Raw genomic sequence first — 17,918 nt, 5'->3', positions numbered from 1 at the left:
TACTAAAATTATCATACCAATGATACCAATCATTTTGTTAGGCTCATTTTTTAAGTTTTTATAATTTTGCGTGAAATGATATCAATGTGTAACAAAACATGCAGAATTGCAATAATTTTCTGGGAAATATTTAAGAATTTCCCAAACATTTTGGCCATGACTGTGCCTCTGTACTCAGAGCAGAGTGAAGCGGATCCGGTAGCTGGTCAGTGTGATTGGTCAGCAGAGGCTAATGAAATAGGACTCTGCACTGCTGCAGTGAATGTACTGTATTAAATAGCAGAGCAGCACAGAGTGTGTAACCTGTATCTGACCGACTGTAAACACAGCCAGACTGAACACTGCAGCATTCTGTACCCGACTCTACTGAACACTCTGTCTAGAGCAATAGAGGAAAATGAGGTGTGTTCAGGTACATTTCTGGAGTTTTATCTTGTTTATCTTGGTAACAGAAAACACAGGAGCTCCACTGACTGAATACAACCTAGACAGACGCCAACAGTCAGACGTTCATCGCTATCTCGGTAACACAGGCGCTGTGCCGAGCCGAGCGTACACCCCCACTTATTACACACACATGAACACACAGCAGCACAAACCCAACTTTTACATCAACAATAAACAGAATAGTAAATAAAATAACATTGCTGTTCCCGTAAATGAGCTGCTGGAGCTCCTTCACAGCGTCAACCAGCAGCTCAGTTTCCTCTGCTGAGAAGAGTTTGTTGAACACGTCCAGGTAGCTGCACCGTTACAATAGCAATCCACCAAAGACAGAGCTCACCTGATCTACTCTTAAAGAGAATGATGAGCAAGAGACACTCTGGTTTATTTCACATTACGCCCAAAATCAACCACACCCATCATTAATTAAGAGAATTAGTACATGACTTTTGCACTGTTTGAGCTGAGCAAGGTGTACTTTTCCCATCATTATGATAGCAAATGCTTGGTTTACAGCTCACCTTTATATATTAGCCATATATCACTAAATATATATGAACAGTGATTTCATGTTATTTGGACGATAGTGTGAGATGCTTTTATGCACAAACACACACACACAAACACACACACACACACACACACACACACACACACACGCTGAGGCCTCTTCAAACTGATGTCACGTGACACTGAAGGTGGAAAAGTCAAAATCAAAGCTGTCACCATGGTAACGCAACCCCGCCCCCCAACTCACATCCGCTGATCAATGGGGACCAACCAACAAACCCAGCAGAACCAGTAACCTACATACCAATCAGATCACACTGTACACCCGGAGAGAGTGAGAGAGAGAGAGAGAGAGTGAGTGAAGGGGCGAGAGAGGTAGTGGACTCCAGTGCTGCATCAGTAGAACTTGTTAGGATGACCTGTGTGTGGTACCTGCCGCTGCTGCCGCTGCTGCTGAGTGCCGGGCTGCAGATCAGGCCACTGAGTGGAGGTAAGAAGCGTGGCTGGCTCAGTGACAGCACCGCCGGGCGGTAAAGGGTGGCAGGGTATGGCGTTGGCAGGGGGTGAGGAAGGGGTGAGCTCCAGAAGTGTCAGGCTGGACTAGTATATACAGGTGAGTGTAGTGAGACAGGTGAGATGAGTGGCGAGACATGTGAGATGAACTGTGAGGCAGGTGAGATGTTATACCTTGCTTAAAAAGACAGGTGAGATAAGCTGTGAGACAGGTGTAATAAATTGTGATGGATTGTGGATTGATACACCATTGCTAGCTGTTCAGTAGCCTGATGTCCTGTGGGAAGAAGCTGTTTATGAATCAGCTGAAATTCTGTAGGAGTTGATGCAACAGGACAATGACCCAAAACGCTAAAAAAACAAAAGCTACGTTAACATTACAAGCTACGTTGCTCAATCCGATTTTTTGCTCAGATCAGATTCTTCTATCTTGATGGTGCACATTCACAAATGTAAATGATCTGTATCTGTGTGTAATGTGAACAAATCTGTCCCTGAAACACTTCAAATAATGTATAAACGTCTCCTTCTTCACCAACAACAACAGAAACCCTCATATTAGAGAGAGGAGAGACTCGTAGCTTTATAAAGGGAAATGGATGAGTTAGCAGCTCATATGTGGAGCATCTTTTGCTGGAGTGTAGAGTAAACAGCTGCTCTGAAGTTCATGCTCAGCTCCAGGAGGAGAAAAAAGGACAGGCGGTTTGCTTTTGCTGTTTTTTTGCAGCTATAACTGCACAGCTGCACCAAGAGATACAGTGTGGGATACAGTGTGGGTACGAGAGAGCACGTAGCATGTAGCAACCACATATGAAAGTGATTCAATTAATAGGATTTAAAAAATCGGATTTAGCATGTCTACACAGAAGAAAAAAATCTGATCTGAACCACATTCAGCAAAAAAAATCAGATTTGATTCATTTCAGCCTGGTAATGTGAACGTAGCCAAAATCTCATTTTAGATTGGCCAATCAGAGCCCAGATCTCAACCCTATAGAGATGTTATGGATCGAGTTAAAGAGCGATATACACTTGAGGCGTCTGAGGAATATAACAGATCTAAAGCAGTTCTGCAGGAACAATGGGCTAAAATTCCTCCTGAATGATGTGTGTGTAGGACTAAGGAGGTGGTTGCTGCAGGTCTTAAAATGTATTAAATTAAAATCTGGGTAATTAAGGTCTTAAATTGTCTTAAATTTACTGTAAATTTGCTATTAAATTAGGTATTAATAGGCATTACATTTTCAGACGGTGTGTTTAATGCTGGTGGTAAAACACAGTGGTCCACAGTAAACATCTAATCCAGGAGAGAACTAAAATTAACTGAGAGCTAGCTTACTTTAGCGGCAAGCTAGCTAACATACTAACTTTAGCTAGCTAAAATGAGCTAGCTAACGTTACCAGGGATAGAACTAAGGTTAGTGAAAAGCTAGCTAATATTAGTGGCAAGCTAGCTAACATACTAACGTTAGCAGCAAGCTAAATAATGTTAGCGGCAAGCTAGCTAACATACTAACTTTAGCTAGCTAAAGTCAGCTAGCTAACGTTACCAGGGATAGAACGGGTTAGCTAACATTAGTGGCAAGCTAACATATTAACTTTTGAGGGAAGCTAGCTAACATCATTACTTTAGCTAGCTAAAGCGAGCTAGCTAACATTACCAGGGATAAAACTATGGTCAGCAGCGTTAGCAGCAAGCTAACTTACTTCAGAGGCAAGTTTACTAACATACTAAAGTTGGCAGCAAGATAACTTATGTTAGCTGCGAGCTAGCTAACATACTAACTTTAGGTAGCTAAAACGAGCTAACTAACCTTACCAGGGATAGAACTAAGGTAAGCGGAAAGCTGGCTAAAATTAGCAGGGAAAGAACTAAAGAAATTATGATTATAGTTTTGGGTCTTAAATTATATTTATTGAGGTCTTAACCCTCCTGTTATGTTTATTTATCAGGAACGGTAATGGTGTTCCGGGGTTATTTTGAACCGTGCATATTTAATTATCCAAAAGATCCTAAAACCCCAAAAAATCCTAACAAGTAGTGTAAGTATTTTTTTACTAACTCCATTACTAATTATTCTATCAATATTTAGTCTAATGATGTTCCTTACCTCTAACAGGTAATGCTTCAATTAGGATAATTCACTCGTTTTACATAAAAAAAACCTGTTCAAACCTGTTTCACTAATTTATTACTAATATTTAAAAAGACCAACATATAAAACACAATATTTTTACATTATAGTGAAACATAACATTGCAATTTAGTTTTAGTTTTAGTTTTTGCAGGGGGTGGTTGGTTGCAAATATGTGAGATGAACCATTTTCATATTATATGTTTATTACAGTAATTAAGGCAAGCAGAAGAAGTTTCATACTGAAAAAATACTTTTAACTATTTTTCCCAGATCTTCAAACTTTAAAACAGGTCAAATTGAACAAAACAGGAGGGTTAGCTAACATACTAACTTTATCTAGCTAAAGCCAGCTATCTAATGTTACCAGGTATAGAACTAAGGTTAGCGGAAAGCTGGCTAACATTAGCAGGGAGAGAACTAAAGAAATTATGATTATATTTTTGGGTCTTAAATTATATTTATTATTATATTTATTATTTATTAAATGGTGCAAGAACCCTGTGGTCAGTGTTTACAGGCATTCAATACTTTTGAAAAATCCAGACTTTTTTATTGAGCAACTTTACATTAAACATCAGATCAGAGCGTGTGATTCATACAGCGTGATGCTTCCTGCTGCTGATGCTTCACTTAGGTTTGGTATTTTGGGTTTATGATCATGTGGCTGTTACTAACAAGGAAATCGCAACTAGGCCACAAGGTATGGGTTATTCACACACACACACACACACAAACACACACACACACACACACAAACACACACACACACACACACACACACAAACACACACCCACACACACCCCCACACACACACAAACACACACACCACCTAACCCTATTAATGGCAGTAACAGTAATAGCGAGAGTTCAGCAGCATCTCTCAGTGGGGTTCTGCAGGGTTGCTGCGGCGCTCGGACGCTGAAATCTGATTGGAGGTGGAAGCAGGAGGACGTGGAGATGATTGGATTGTGTGGAGATGTTTATTCAGGCCGTTTTTTAGAGAGAAAGGGAAGTTCTGGGTAACCACGCTTCAATTTTAACAATGAAAAAGAGGAACAGTGAACAGTGCATCACATCCACATTACAGCCCACACACACACACACTGCTGTACACACACACACACACTGCTGCTGTACACACACTGCTGTACAGACACTGCTGTACACACACACACACTGCTGTACACACACACACTGCTGCTGTACACACACACACTGCTGCTGTACACACACACACTGCTGCTGTACAGACACTGCTGTACACACACACACACTGCTGTACACACACTGCTGTACACACACTGCTGCTGTACACACACACACACTGCTGTACACACACACACACACTGCTGTACACACACACACACTGCTGCTGTACACACACTGCTGTACACACACTGCTGTACACACACTGCTGTACACACACTGCTGCTGTACACACACTGCTGTACACACACTGCTGTACACACACTGCTGCTGTACACACACACACTGCTGTACACACACTGCTGTACACACACACACACACTGCTGTACACACACTGCTGTACACACACTGCTGTACACACACTGCTGTACACACACACACACACTGCTGTACACACACACACTGCTGTACACACACACTGCTGTACACACACTGCTGTACACACACACACTGCTGTACACACACTGCTGTACACACACTGCTGTACACACACTGCTGTACACACACACACACTGCTGTACACACACACACTGCTGTACACACACACTGCTGTACACACACACACTGCTGTACACACACACACTGCTGTACACACACTGCTGTACACACACACTGCTGTACACACACTGCTGCTGTACACACACACACACACTGCTGTACACACACTGCTGTACACACACTGCTGCTGTACACACACACACACACTGCTGTACACACACTGCTGTACACACACTGCTGCTGTACACACACTGCTGTACACACACTGCTGCTGTACACACACTGCTGCTGTACACACACACACTGCTCATCCAGCACCCAACATAAAATAAGACTGATGGAATAATTCAGCAGTAATACACTTGATGTTTGTTCTATAATGTGTAATATTGGCACTGCTGTGCTGCAGTTGTAGATCAGTTATAGCACGAACCTCGAGTGTATTATTGTGATTATTATACCACAGTTCCATTATCACTGTTTATTGAAAGATTTTAAAGAGTTAAAGAGGAGGAGAAAATAGATCTGTTTGGTTAATACAACTTTGCCAGTTAAAATAGTTCCATTGCTGCTCTGTCTGTTTGTAGCTGCGCTGTTTGGTTTGTAAGCGCTGCATGGTTGCTAGGTCACCTGTATGTGGCGGAGTAATACGTACATGGAGAGCTTCAGTTACACAGTGCATTACCGGCTGATAGCGGTACTTGTAGAACATCTCTCAGCCAATCAATCAACCATTGCGGGGTCGGAACTAACTGTGGTATAAATGACATTTAAAATGATAAAATCTTGAACTGGAACTCTTAAAGCTTTTAAAGAGTGCAGCTCAAATGTTCAAACGTTCAAACAATGATAAACAACAAACTCTAAACACCTCATTTTATATTATTATTTTTGACCAAGAATGAGGCAAAATCCTGCAGTGTTTCTGCGTTTCTGAGTGGCACTTTAGGTACTGTAGTGAATGAGTAGTGAACAGCTCTGAGGGCTCTATTTTAGTGATCTAAAGGCAAGCCATCAACAATGTTCACCTTGCACTGTGCAGCTTGATTCAGGGTGTGCCAGTGTGTCTTTGCTATCGTAACAACAAGAAAAGTACACTATGCTTGACTCAAAATGCACAAAAGCATGAATGACATAAAAGCATGTCAGTCCTCTGTCCAAAAGCATTGAATCACTCTTTTCAATAATATTCATATATAGGGCCCTATTTTAGTGAACTATAGGTGAACTGGGCACTTGCTATCATAACGATGGGAAAAGTACACCTTGCTCGGCTCAAAACATACAAAAGGCATGCACTAATTCTCTTAATTAATTATGGGTGTGGTTAATTTTGGGTGTAATGTGAAAAAATAAACCAATCAGAGTGTCTCTTGCTCATCATTCTCTTTAAGAGTAGAATCAGGTGAGCTCTGTCTTTGGCGGATTGCTATTGTAACGGTGCAGCTACCTGGACGTGTTCAACAAACTCTTCTCAGCAGAGGAAACTGAGCTGCTGGTTGACGCTGTGAAGGAGCTCCAGCAGCTCATTTACGGGAACAGCAATGTTATTTTATTTACTATTCTGTTTATTGTTGATGTAAATGTTGGGTTTGTGCTGCTGTGTGTTCATGTGTGTGTAATAAGTGGGGGTGGATGCTCGGCTCGGTGGAGCTCTCTCTGAGGTCCTGTAGGTTGAGGTTCTCAGTGTGTGTCTCTGGTCGTCTCCTGCAGGTCTGGTGAAGGTGGAGGAGGAGCTGGAGAGCAGTGCTGTGATCAGTCACTCTCTGGGTCTGATGGGTCGGTTGGAGAAGCTCCTACTGCAGGGGAACAGCAGTGACGTGTCCCTGCGCGTGGAGACAGTGGACGGGGACGAGGTGAAGCTCTTCCAGGCCCACTCTCTGGTTCTGTCCCTGCAGAGTCCCGCGCTCGGCCGGATCCTGCAGAACCGCAACAGCAGCACCCTGGTCCTGCAGGAGAGCTCGGACTGCGTCGCCGTCTTCGAGAAGTTCATCAGGTACCAATTTTACTCTGCAGATCAGTTCATACAGGAGAGGACTTCACTAGCATGCAGAAAGTAGTAGATTAGGATTGAGATTATGTTATTAGTAGGGGTGTAAGAAAAATATATGTATATGTTTATATTGAAGTATTGTGCTATTCTGTTTTGCAAAACTGTATAATTTCTTTAAAACATTTTAAAACCCAGTATTGATTGTAATTGATTGATGTAATTAGTTTATATATATATAAAGATTGGTGTCAGAAGTGGTTCATTTAGTGCTGTGTGTTTAAACCCCGCCCACTACTAGATCCCACTGTTTTGATTGAGTACAAAATAGTGTTTTTATACTGTCGAAGTATATTGAGATATATTGAATCACAAACCCTGTATCGCAATGCTTATAGTTTTGACAACTTCCTGCCGATACACAGCTCTAACTCATAGCACGCTGAATATTTGAATATCGCATGTCTATCAGTGTGACTAAATTATATGTATATATATATATATATATATATATATATATATATATATATATATATATATATAATAAACAACAAGGTTTTATTGTACTGGGCTAACTTCTACTATTGCACAATTTATTGCAAACCTAAAAATCAGTTATTATTTACAGATCAAATGAACACATATCTGAGTAGTAGAAAATAACAATATCTTACATGTGTGATTGTCTTCTATAAATATACAAACAATATACAAAATTATAATATTGTAATTAAAGTAAAAGTTGTTCAAACTACAAAAAATCCTCAAAATTGGCCCTGAGCTCTAAGGGTTAAATCTATTATGTGTTATTATATATATTATGTGTGTTTTTCTCTAAGAAACGTAAATACCGTTCTCTGAAATATTTAACCTAAACATTTTTAAAACCCTCAGGACCAGTTCAGAGTGATTACTGGTTATAACCTCTAAACACACACACACACACACACACACATCACTCCTGTCTGTTAAACAGTACAGTGTACAGTGTGGAATACACAGTACAGCCCTCTAGTGGTCATCAGGTGAACAGCAGCCTCCCTGCAATGTGGATTACAGAATCTGATATCAATCAGACTGATTATAAAATATTTACTTATTATATTTACTTGTTATTTTTCCTGGAATAAGGGAGAATATGAATTCTCGGCACATGAGGGGGGGTGGGTGATATGGCCCTAAAATAATATCCTCATATTTCAGGGTATTTTTGGCGATACAGAAAAACACAAATATTTTTTGTATTAAGTAGAAGAATAAATTACTGCTACTACTACAAGTTAAAGCAAAAAAAAAAACTTAAATTTGTAAACTTTTGTCTATTTTGTATTTAAAAGCTAACCAATTTGCCAAGAATCTAATTGTATATAAAATAATACTAATGTACCATAAGAATAATGTAATATAGCAAAATACTGAAGTGCAGAATATTTATTGCTGAATATAAACTACAAACATAAACTATTACATAATACATATTTTTAAAGCTTCACATTAAATAATAATAAATGACTTTTAATACAAAATACTTCATGATATTATGGTCACATTTTATTCTGTTAATGATATAAAATGGCACAGCCCTACAGGACAAAAAAACACAGAAACTGATGTGCCCAGTTTACATCTAAATAAATGAACTAAGTGAGTTCTCAGTAATAGGCTCAGCTGCAGCCTGAACCCCTTAAGATTCGGATGAAACTGAAACTTCATGTGAAGCGTTGCCCTTAAGCTCAAAACATAGCGCCAAATCTTCAGACAGATGTCAGATATGGGTCACTTTAAAGAGATACTGTGAACAGCCTAAAATAAATGTTGAATATCGGATTTGGGCCACTTTTGCCTGCTGTGTAAACATGACCTTAGTAACTTGTTCCCACCTCTACCAATTCCTAAGCTGTTGAATCCATAAAACACATGTTTCTGCATTATCTTGGGAGAAGATGCACAGTTTAACTTACTTTCCAAAACTGCAGCAACATGGCGAACACGAACATCCACAGTTTTCACCGATGTTACCCGTTCTCTCTCTCTCTGCAGGTACCTGTACTGTGGTGAACTCTCCGTGAATCTGGATCAGGCCACCGCTTTGCACAAGCTGGCCGCCAAATACGGCGTCGCCAACCTGCAGCAGGGCCTGGCCGAGTACATGAGCCAGAACCTGGCCGGCGCCTCGGCGAGCGGACACGTCGTGGGCTGGTACGAGTACGCGGCGGCTGCAGGGGACGCGGGACTGAGGGACACCTGCCTGCAGTTCCTGTCCTGGAACCTGTCGGCGGTGCTGCAGAGCGCGCGGTGGCCAGCGATCGGCGCCGAGCTGCTAATGGCACTGCTGCGGCGCTCGGACCTGGTGCTGCAGAGCGAGCTGGAGCTGTTCCAGGGTCTGGAGGTGTGGCTGATCCGGAACGATCCGAACAGCCTGACCGCGGAGAACGCTCTGCGCGCCGTACGCTACGCCATGATCCCACCGAGAGAGCTTTTCCAGCTGCAGCGCAACTCGCCCGTCCTGCGGCGCTACCACGAGTCAGTGCGAGACCTTCTCTACCTGTCCTTCCAGTTTCACTCCGCCTCTCCGGTGCAGCTCGCCAAGTTCTTCGACGTCAACTGCAGCCTGTTCGTGCCGCGGAACTACCTCGCGGCATCGTGGGGCACAGCGTGGGCCGTCAATAACCCGGCGAGGGACGACCGCAGCATCAGCTTCCAGAGCCAGCTGGGTCCCAGTGGCCACGACGAGGGTAAACGGGTGACCTGGAACGCCCTGTTCTCGCCGCGCTGGCTCCCCCTCAGCCTGAGACCCATGTACAACGAGCCGGGCGCCATGCACCAGTCCCAGACCGCGCAGCCGACGCTGGGGGCAGCGCGCCCGCGCATCATCATCACCCCCACCACCTCCAGCGCCGAATTCGCCGGCGTCAACTTCCAGAAGACGGTGGTGGTGTCCACCAGGCAGCAGGGCCAGCTGGTGGTGCGCCACGTCTACAACTTCCACCAGAGTACGGAGGAGACCGGGGACTTCCTGTCCGGCGTTGACCTGCAGCAGCGTACGTCCGAATACCTCGCGGACGGGTCCCTGCACATGCACGTCATCATCAAACCCCTCTATCAGACGCTCATCGCCGTTAAAAAGACTGACGTTCTGTAAACAACAAAGAGTTACGAGAGAATTCAGATGCTTTAGATGTTAAAGAAACGTCGCCAAAGAAAGAAAGTGAAAAAACGTGATCGTCAAGCCCCAATAATATTAGACCATGTTATACACTAATGATTTCATTGTCATTAATGCAGCGTTACATTTACCTCAGATATCATATAGAGTAGCATTTTTGGATTATTGTAATCAGATAAGTGTAATTTAATTCAAAACAGTGAGATAAAGACAATAATTTACTGAAGTTTTAATGACAAAGCCAAACAAAATATGTCCCAACATTTTATGGCCCATGTTTTCATTGTTAGCATTGTTCCAGAGATGCATTGTCCAGGGTAGCATTGTTATAATTTCCCAGGGTAGCATTTTTTAGCACTGTCCCAGGTCAGCATTGTTCCATGTTAGCATTAATAGCATTGTGCCAGGTTAGCACTGTTAGCATTGTCCAAGGGTAGCATTTTCACAAGTTAGCTTTGTTAGCATTGTCACAGGGTTGTGTTGTTTGTGATTTCAGTCGATAACAATCTTTATCTGTTTAAAAGTAGCAGCAGGTGAACGAAGAGTTACGAGAGAATTTGATTTGGAGGTTAAAGGAACAGAGAAAATGTCAAAAAACATCAAAGAACTTGATCATTAAGCACAATAGTGTTAAACTCTCATCACAATAACAAAGTAACAGAGGACGGGCAGAGAGTCATAAACGCAAAGTTTATGATGTAAAAGCTGAGATTTAGCTTCAGAAGTTAATAAAATTTATATGATTTACAAAACTCTTAATTTTTGTAAGGATAATCTACATTTATCTCAGAAGTTGGATAGAGAGATGAAGATTTCTGGGAAATATATTTCAGAAGGATCTAACAGAACTTGCTAGAACAGAGTGACCTGATCTAATCAGTGCGTACAGCTGTGATATTTAATTCATTAAAGCCCAGAAAAACACAGGGTTTCTGAACAGCTTGCTTAAAAAACAGCATCATGAAGTTCAGTAGCAGCAGCCATCTGTCCGACTGAATGACTATAAAATCCAGACTACTGAATTTCTCCATCTGGTAGCCCAGTTTGGATGCTGTTTTATTCCTGCCCCACACTACAGCAGAGGTTCTTAACCAGTATAATAGTTTATTAAAAACTCCATCAGCAGCCGGAGTCTGAGAGAGAGAGTATAGTAAGTAAGTAATCTGCTGCTTCAGATTATCAGATTATCCTGTGTTTTGGGGCATTACAGCATCTACAGCCTGTAACAGATTACCCTCATATCACAGCCTGAAGAAGCTGCACAGTAGAGCTGGGCAATATAACAATATTTTATCGTATCAGGATAAATTTGTTATTTTGATAAATGATGCGCAACTTGCATCAACGTGAATTTAATCAGTGCTTATAAACACACGCTCACCTGCCCAACACAGTTCAATACAGAGAGGCTAAATTTTGAAGCTCAAAAACATTTGTCTAAATCAGGGGTGTCCAAACTACGGCCCGCAGGCCATTTGCGGCACGTTTCCTTTTTTGGAGCGGCCCGCGAGGTATTTTAGAAATAGAATGAAAGTTGGCCCGCTGTTAAGCAGGTTTTATAATGTGAGATTTAAAGTTTGAACGCTAGGTGTCAGAAACGGGCCAAAGAGTCTAAAAGCGGAGAGAGTGCGCATTTCTAGCGCAGAAAAACGGACAAAGAGTCTAAAAGCAGAGAGAGTGCACATTTCTAGCGCAGAAAAACGGGCCAAAGAGTCTAAAAACGGAGAGGGTGCGCATATCTAGCACAGAAAAACGGGCCAAAGAGTCTAAAAGCGAAGAGAGTGCGCATTTCTAGCGCAGAAAAACAGGCCAAAGAGTCTAAAAGCGGAGAGAGTGCGCATTTCTAGCGCAGAAAAACAGGCCAAAGAGTCTAAAAGCGAAGAGAGTGCGCATTTCTAGCGCAGAAAAACAGGCCAAAGAGTCTAAAAGCAGAGAGAGTGCGCATTTCTAGCACAGAAAAACAGGCCAAAGAGTCTAAAAACGGAGAGGGTGCACATTTCTAGTGCAGAAAAACGGGCCAACGAGTCTAAAAGCGGAGAGAGTGCGCATTTCTAGCGCAGAAAAACAGGCCAAAGAGTCTAAAAGCGGAGAGAGTGCGCATTTCTAGCGCAGAAAATGGGCCAAAGAGTCTAAAAGTTGCCGTAATTAAGGAGTTTTATATTAACAGGCATCATTAAATTAAACATCAGTTTGAAAAATCTTAGTTTACACAACACTGTCAAAGATAAAGATAGTAAGTCAAGTAAAATGGTGTGTAAATGAAATAATCAGGAAAATGTATTATTTAAAGTGGTATATTTCATTATTTGTTTTATTACAGAGTCTGTGGCCCGTGACTTCAAATATATTTCTCCTTCTGGTCCCCAACAAAAAAAGTTTGGACACCCCTGATCTAAATTGTTGAACCTCAAAAACATTTGACTTTTGTCTAATAAAGCCCAAAATGTCCAATATCTTTTGGCTTTATATGGCGTGCCAAAAGGTTTGACTTGCTTGTTTATCCAAAAGCTCCACCTCTAACATTCTGTCATTCATTCCAATGGCGAAAATGCCTGATATTTTAGAAACATTCTAGAAAAGTATCAATTTAATTGAATTTGATGAAACTATGCTATTTGTTCTATGTTCCCACCAAATTTTAAGGGTCTACCTAAAAAGTTAAAATTTCTTGACAAAAGTTCATCTACCTTATTGAATAAGTTCTGGTCCTAAGATCCTGCAAATTTCCACGCAAAATGACTCAGTCAAACCAGCTTAAACAGAGTAAATATAGAAAAAATGTATATCGTGATACAATATTTTCACTGTATCGCCCAGCTCTTGTGCACAGTCACTGTTATAGTTATTCCCATGGCAACCAGACAAAACTCCTCCCACTTCAGACCTATCATTTACTCCCAGTCTTCCCCAGAGCCACACGGGAACAATCAGCATTGTTTTTACCGTGTAATATGAATATGTTTCTAGGTGCTACTGTAAATACATAACACACAACATATATCACACTTATCTCACTCAAACTGTTTTACTTCATACATTTCTCATAATTCTGATCGATTGATTGATTTTTGTCTGCATTATTATTATTAATTCCTGAATTCATTTAATTTAATTTCATTTCATCTGTCCAATGTTGACCTATCATGCTTAAATATTTAGTACAAATGTATAATACAATAATGTATAAACTGTTATAATTTCAAATTAACATAGTGTCTAGTAATAATTATATACATATATTATATACTGTATACAGTATCTCATGATGTATAAGAAGAGTCTATTTCTAGAAGCACATTACAAATTCACAATATAGCTAATTTTAGATAATTAAAGTGTTATTTTTAATTTAACTCCTCGATTTCCCCACCAAAAAATGTGATATTTATAAATTGAATAGAAAATGCCTAAACATTATCGTTTGATGTGTACTAATATTTATAATATTTGTAATAGACAAGTTGCAATAGAATTGTCTGATAAATGGACAAATGGAAATGTTTCAAAATGTTGTGGAATAAATATATTCACAATGACATTTACAGTTCAGAGATGTTTTTTTTCTTCTCCTGTAAAAATACAAGGTTTTATATGAGTGAAACATACAGTGCCATTCAAAAATGTGGACAATATACATAAAACCATGTTTGTATTCACAGTATATACATTACCATTACATTTTACAATTGCACATTGTGCATTTCCCCATTGTACACTGCTAATTTCACATTTCACAATTGTGCATTGCACTTTTTACAATGGCAAATTTTACATTTGCACATTTCTCATTACACAATTGCACTTTTCACAATTGCAAAATTGCACATTTCACAATTGCTTTTGGATAAAACAGCTTATTTGAATCATTTGGCATGCCATATTAAGGCACAAAAATTATACATAGCTTTATTAGCCGAGAGTATTTACACACCACCATTTAGCCAATGTTTGGACTCTTACAGCAGCATTAAAAAGGTAAAGCTAGGTGCATATTTTATTTTTCATTTTTGACATATTGTGCAGTTCATGAAGAGTATTTTAGGTTTGACCATGAAATACGAGTAACGGTAATGAAAATTATTTTTTTATTGATTTTTTTGTCACAACTTGCCTGTGCTGGAGTACAAAAAAAGTTCATTTAAGCCAATTCAGTTCACTCTTATTGAATATTTAATTTTAGATTTGCCCATGAGAAAAATGAAAAAGAAACATCAAAAAGCCATATTATTTTTTTTTTTGCCAATTCAGCTCAATTTTATTGAATATTTACATTTAAATGTATACATCTATAGCATTTTTATTTGGGTTTTTTGTTTTCTTGCTCAGATTTCTGTTTTAGATTTGACCATGAAATATTAGACATAATATTAAAAATTAGACAACAAATAGCTTTTTTTCCATTTTATTTTTATTTGTCACAATTAAATAATATTAAAATGCAAATAAATCATCATTATTATTTCATGTGTGGAAAAAGAAATTCAGTTAAAATGTTATTTTTGTTTTGTATATATATATAAATATATATATATATATATATTGTATCAGCTGTGGGAGTAAGCTGCGTGTCCCGGTGGGCGTGGCCAGCGTTCGAACTTCAACTCCCAACATCCCCTGCGCTCTCGGTTTAGCAGGAAGAGCGTGTTCTCTCTCTCTATCTCTCCGTCTGTCTGTCTTTCTCTTTCTCTCGTTCTGTTCATCATTATGCCGCGAGCCGCCGACTTTCCTCAGCGCGAGACTTAACGCAGCCCTGTCCCTGCGCGCGCGCGGCTCCGGGGTTCCGCGTGCAACAAAACAAACAAACTAACAAACAAACAAAAGAAAGAGAAAGAGAGAGACACGGCGTCGCGCGCTGCGTGCACCTTCACCCCCATATACACACACACTAGTACCCACTTACACACACTATAGTACACACTCAAGTACACACACACACACACACACACACACACAAGCTACCAGCCAAGCAACACCGGCGCAACCACCACCACGGAGCACCAGCAGCAGCAACTAACGACAAAACCCGGGCAACCACCCACCAGCACCGCCGCCGGCAGCAGTGCATGCAGATCGCGCGCGGCTCGTGCACCTCCGTCGCGAGCTCGCGCGAGTGCTGTCCCGGTGAGGGGGGGAGGAATGGAGGAAGAGAGCGAGAACCCGGGCAAAGACTCTCGCGCCTCCCCTCCCGCGCACCCGCACGCGCACCCGAGCAAAGGGGAAATGTCCGTGTCCAGAGGAGGTGAGTACAACTCCGCGCGCGGGCACTTTTGTACAGTGCTCGCGCTGCGCCCCTCGCCCGTTTCTGTGCACGCTCTCCTGCTCCCGTGCACGCGGCTGCAGCCCCCTTTATATGTGTCTTCGCTCGCGTGCGAGCTTATAATGCAACTCTAAAAGTTGGATGGTTTAGGGAAGAAGAGAAAAGGTGGAGGAGGAGAAGGAGGTGGAGGGGGGGTGTTTGGTTTGCATTGCATTGCATTTCCTGTTTTAAAGATCTACCACGTTCCTGCGACGTTTTCTCCACGATCCCTCGTGCAATCGACGCCCGCTTGCAGCCGTGCACGAGCGGGGTCGTTTTCAGTGTTTTTGCACCATTGCACGCGCGTCTGGGCGAAGTAACGAGCAGACAGGCAGGCAAACAAGCAGGCAGGCAGGGGAGCTAGCTTAGCTTAGTTAGCTAGCTAACGCTGCCTTAGCGAACAGTGGAGTGTAGCTAAGCTAGCCAGTCCGCTAGGTGTGCTAGCTGTAGGGCTGGAGGGGCTGTGCAACTGCCGTGCAATACAGGGCAAGGGGGATTGTGCAACCCGAGTTAGCTAATGCATAATATCTCAACAACTGCTTGTGCACACGGTTATGAAATCGTGCTAGACGATTGTGCATGCACATGCATTCATGTCGTGCAGAATGTAATGCAATGCATCGCATTGTATTTCAGTGCATTTCTGGTGGTTTGCATTATTTGTTGCATGCATTAAGATGCATGCATTATGCAATGTGCAATATGCAATAAACACTACGAGTTTTTTCATGGCCACTCTGTATATGTATATATGTGTGCGTGTAAATAAGCGTGTGTGTAGGTTTTATAAGTAAGTGTGTGCGTGCTTGTGTACAGGGAGAAAGAGTCCTAAACCCTCCTAAAGGTCCTGATTGGTCGGTTAGTTGGTTAGACAGTTGATAAGTTAGTTGATTGGTTAGTTAGTTAATTGGTTGTTCGGTTGGCTGCACGCCAGGTTGTTTTTGGAAAATCATAATCGTGCTGAAGTTTTTCTCCATGCACTGTTCCGCTTTGCCACCGTCCGTCAGTCCGTCAGTCAGTCCGTTGCACGTAATGGAAAATGCCTGGGCCGCCCCGTCCCGAGCTTTGTCCCAGCGAGCAGCAGGCTCGTGAACACAGCTAGGTATCCACGCGCTGCAAGAAGAACACGGCTAAATATAGTCCCGCTGCGGACCTTCATCGCTCCCAGCATTTCGAGGAACCCAGCAAATGTTCTCGAGCTCTGGGACCTCCCCAAATCCTGACCCCGCGCGCGCTGCCACCCAGCTGCAGATTCCTCTCCGACTTCTTGTGCAAGATCTCTGCAACTCAATTGTCACCTACAGGCCAAGCGAGCGCGAGCCGCTCAACAGGGCCTTTTGTTGCACTTCTGCAGAGCTGGAGCTGAACTGCATGGGAGTTTCCACCCTCATTTTCTTCCCACAAGTGCTGACTGCAGTTTAGGCCTCATGCATATCCTACTGCATGTCCAGCAGGCTGGCTCCTGTTAGAGCTGTGCAGTTTGTCATACGTTTACTAGTTACTGCGAGAATGCAACAGCATTATTGCATGTTGCAGTTCATTTCATTACATATCCAACATCCAGAAGTGCTTAGTTCAGTGTAGGCCTCATGCATATCTTTGAGAGCAGGCTGGCTCTGGTTAGAACTGTGCAGTTTGTTGCACGTTAGTTACCGTGATTTAAGTTTATTGACAAAATGCAACAGTATTATTGCATGTTGCATTTCCATTGCATATCCAAAAACATCCAGAAGTGCTTAGTGCAGTTCAGGCCTTATGCATATCTGCCAGTCTGGCTCCATTAAGGAACGTGCAATCAATCATTTTTATTGCAACATGCAATAAAAAACGTTTTTACAATACACACAACAGCAACAACAATATTGCACTTTGCATTTCCAACATATATGCATATTTCATATCTGGTTCCTTTCAGGGCTGTTCAATAGCATTATTGCATGTTGCATTTCAGTTCATTGCATATCCAAAACATCCAGAAGTGCTTAGTGCAGTTCAGCCCTATCTTCAGCATATCTTCTAGGCTGGCTCAATTTAGGAATGTGCAATTAATCATTTTTATTGCGACATGCAATAAAAAAAGGTTTTTACAATAAACACAACAGCGACAGCATTATTGCATATTGCATATCTGGTTCCTTTCAGGGCTGTGCAATTT

General features: G+C 41.7%; 2 protein-coding genes across 2 annotated transcripts in view; both read left to right on the top strand.

Moving 5' to 3' along the window:
• The first annotated feature begins 1,274 nt into the window (after window positions 1–1,274).
• On the top strand, window positions 1,275–14,005 carry btbd17a (BTB (POZ) domain containing 17a). Its single transcript, XM_022666563.2, has 3 exons — window positions 1,275–1,444; window positions 7,025–7,307; window positions 9,342–14,005. Exons 1-3 carry the CDS (start codon window positions 1,369–1,371, stop codon window positions 10,441–10,443), a joined length of 1,461 nt encoding a protein of 486 aa, XP_022522284.2. The 5' UTR covers window positions 1,275–1,368; the 3' UTR covers window positions 10,444–14,005.
• Window positions 14,006–15,086: 1,081 nt separating this feature from the next.
• Window positions 15,087–17,918, top strand: part of map2k6 (mitogen-activated protein kinase kinase 6) — a 50,575-nt gene continuing 47,743 nt past the window's right edge. Inside the window, exon 1 of the mRNA XM_049464317.1 lies at window positions 15,087–15,706. Coding sequence (XP_049320274.1) covers window positions 15,604–15,706 — 103 coding nt within the window. The 5' untranslated portion in view covers window positions 15,087–15,603. The remainder of the gene's footprint in view (window positions 15,707–17,918) is intronic.

This window comes from Astyanax mexicanus, chromosome 15 (assembly GCF_023375975.1).
Source record: "Astyanax mexicanus isolate ESR-SI-001 chromosome 15, AstMex3_surface, whole genome shotgun sequence".
NCBI lineage: Eukaryota > Metazoa > Chordata > Actinopteri > Characiformes > Acestrorhamphidae > Astyanax > Astyanax mexicanus.
The sequence above is the reverse complement of the archived record's forward strand: the minus strand, read 5'-3'. Positions and strand labels throughout refer to the sequence as shown.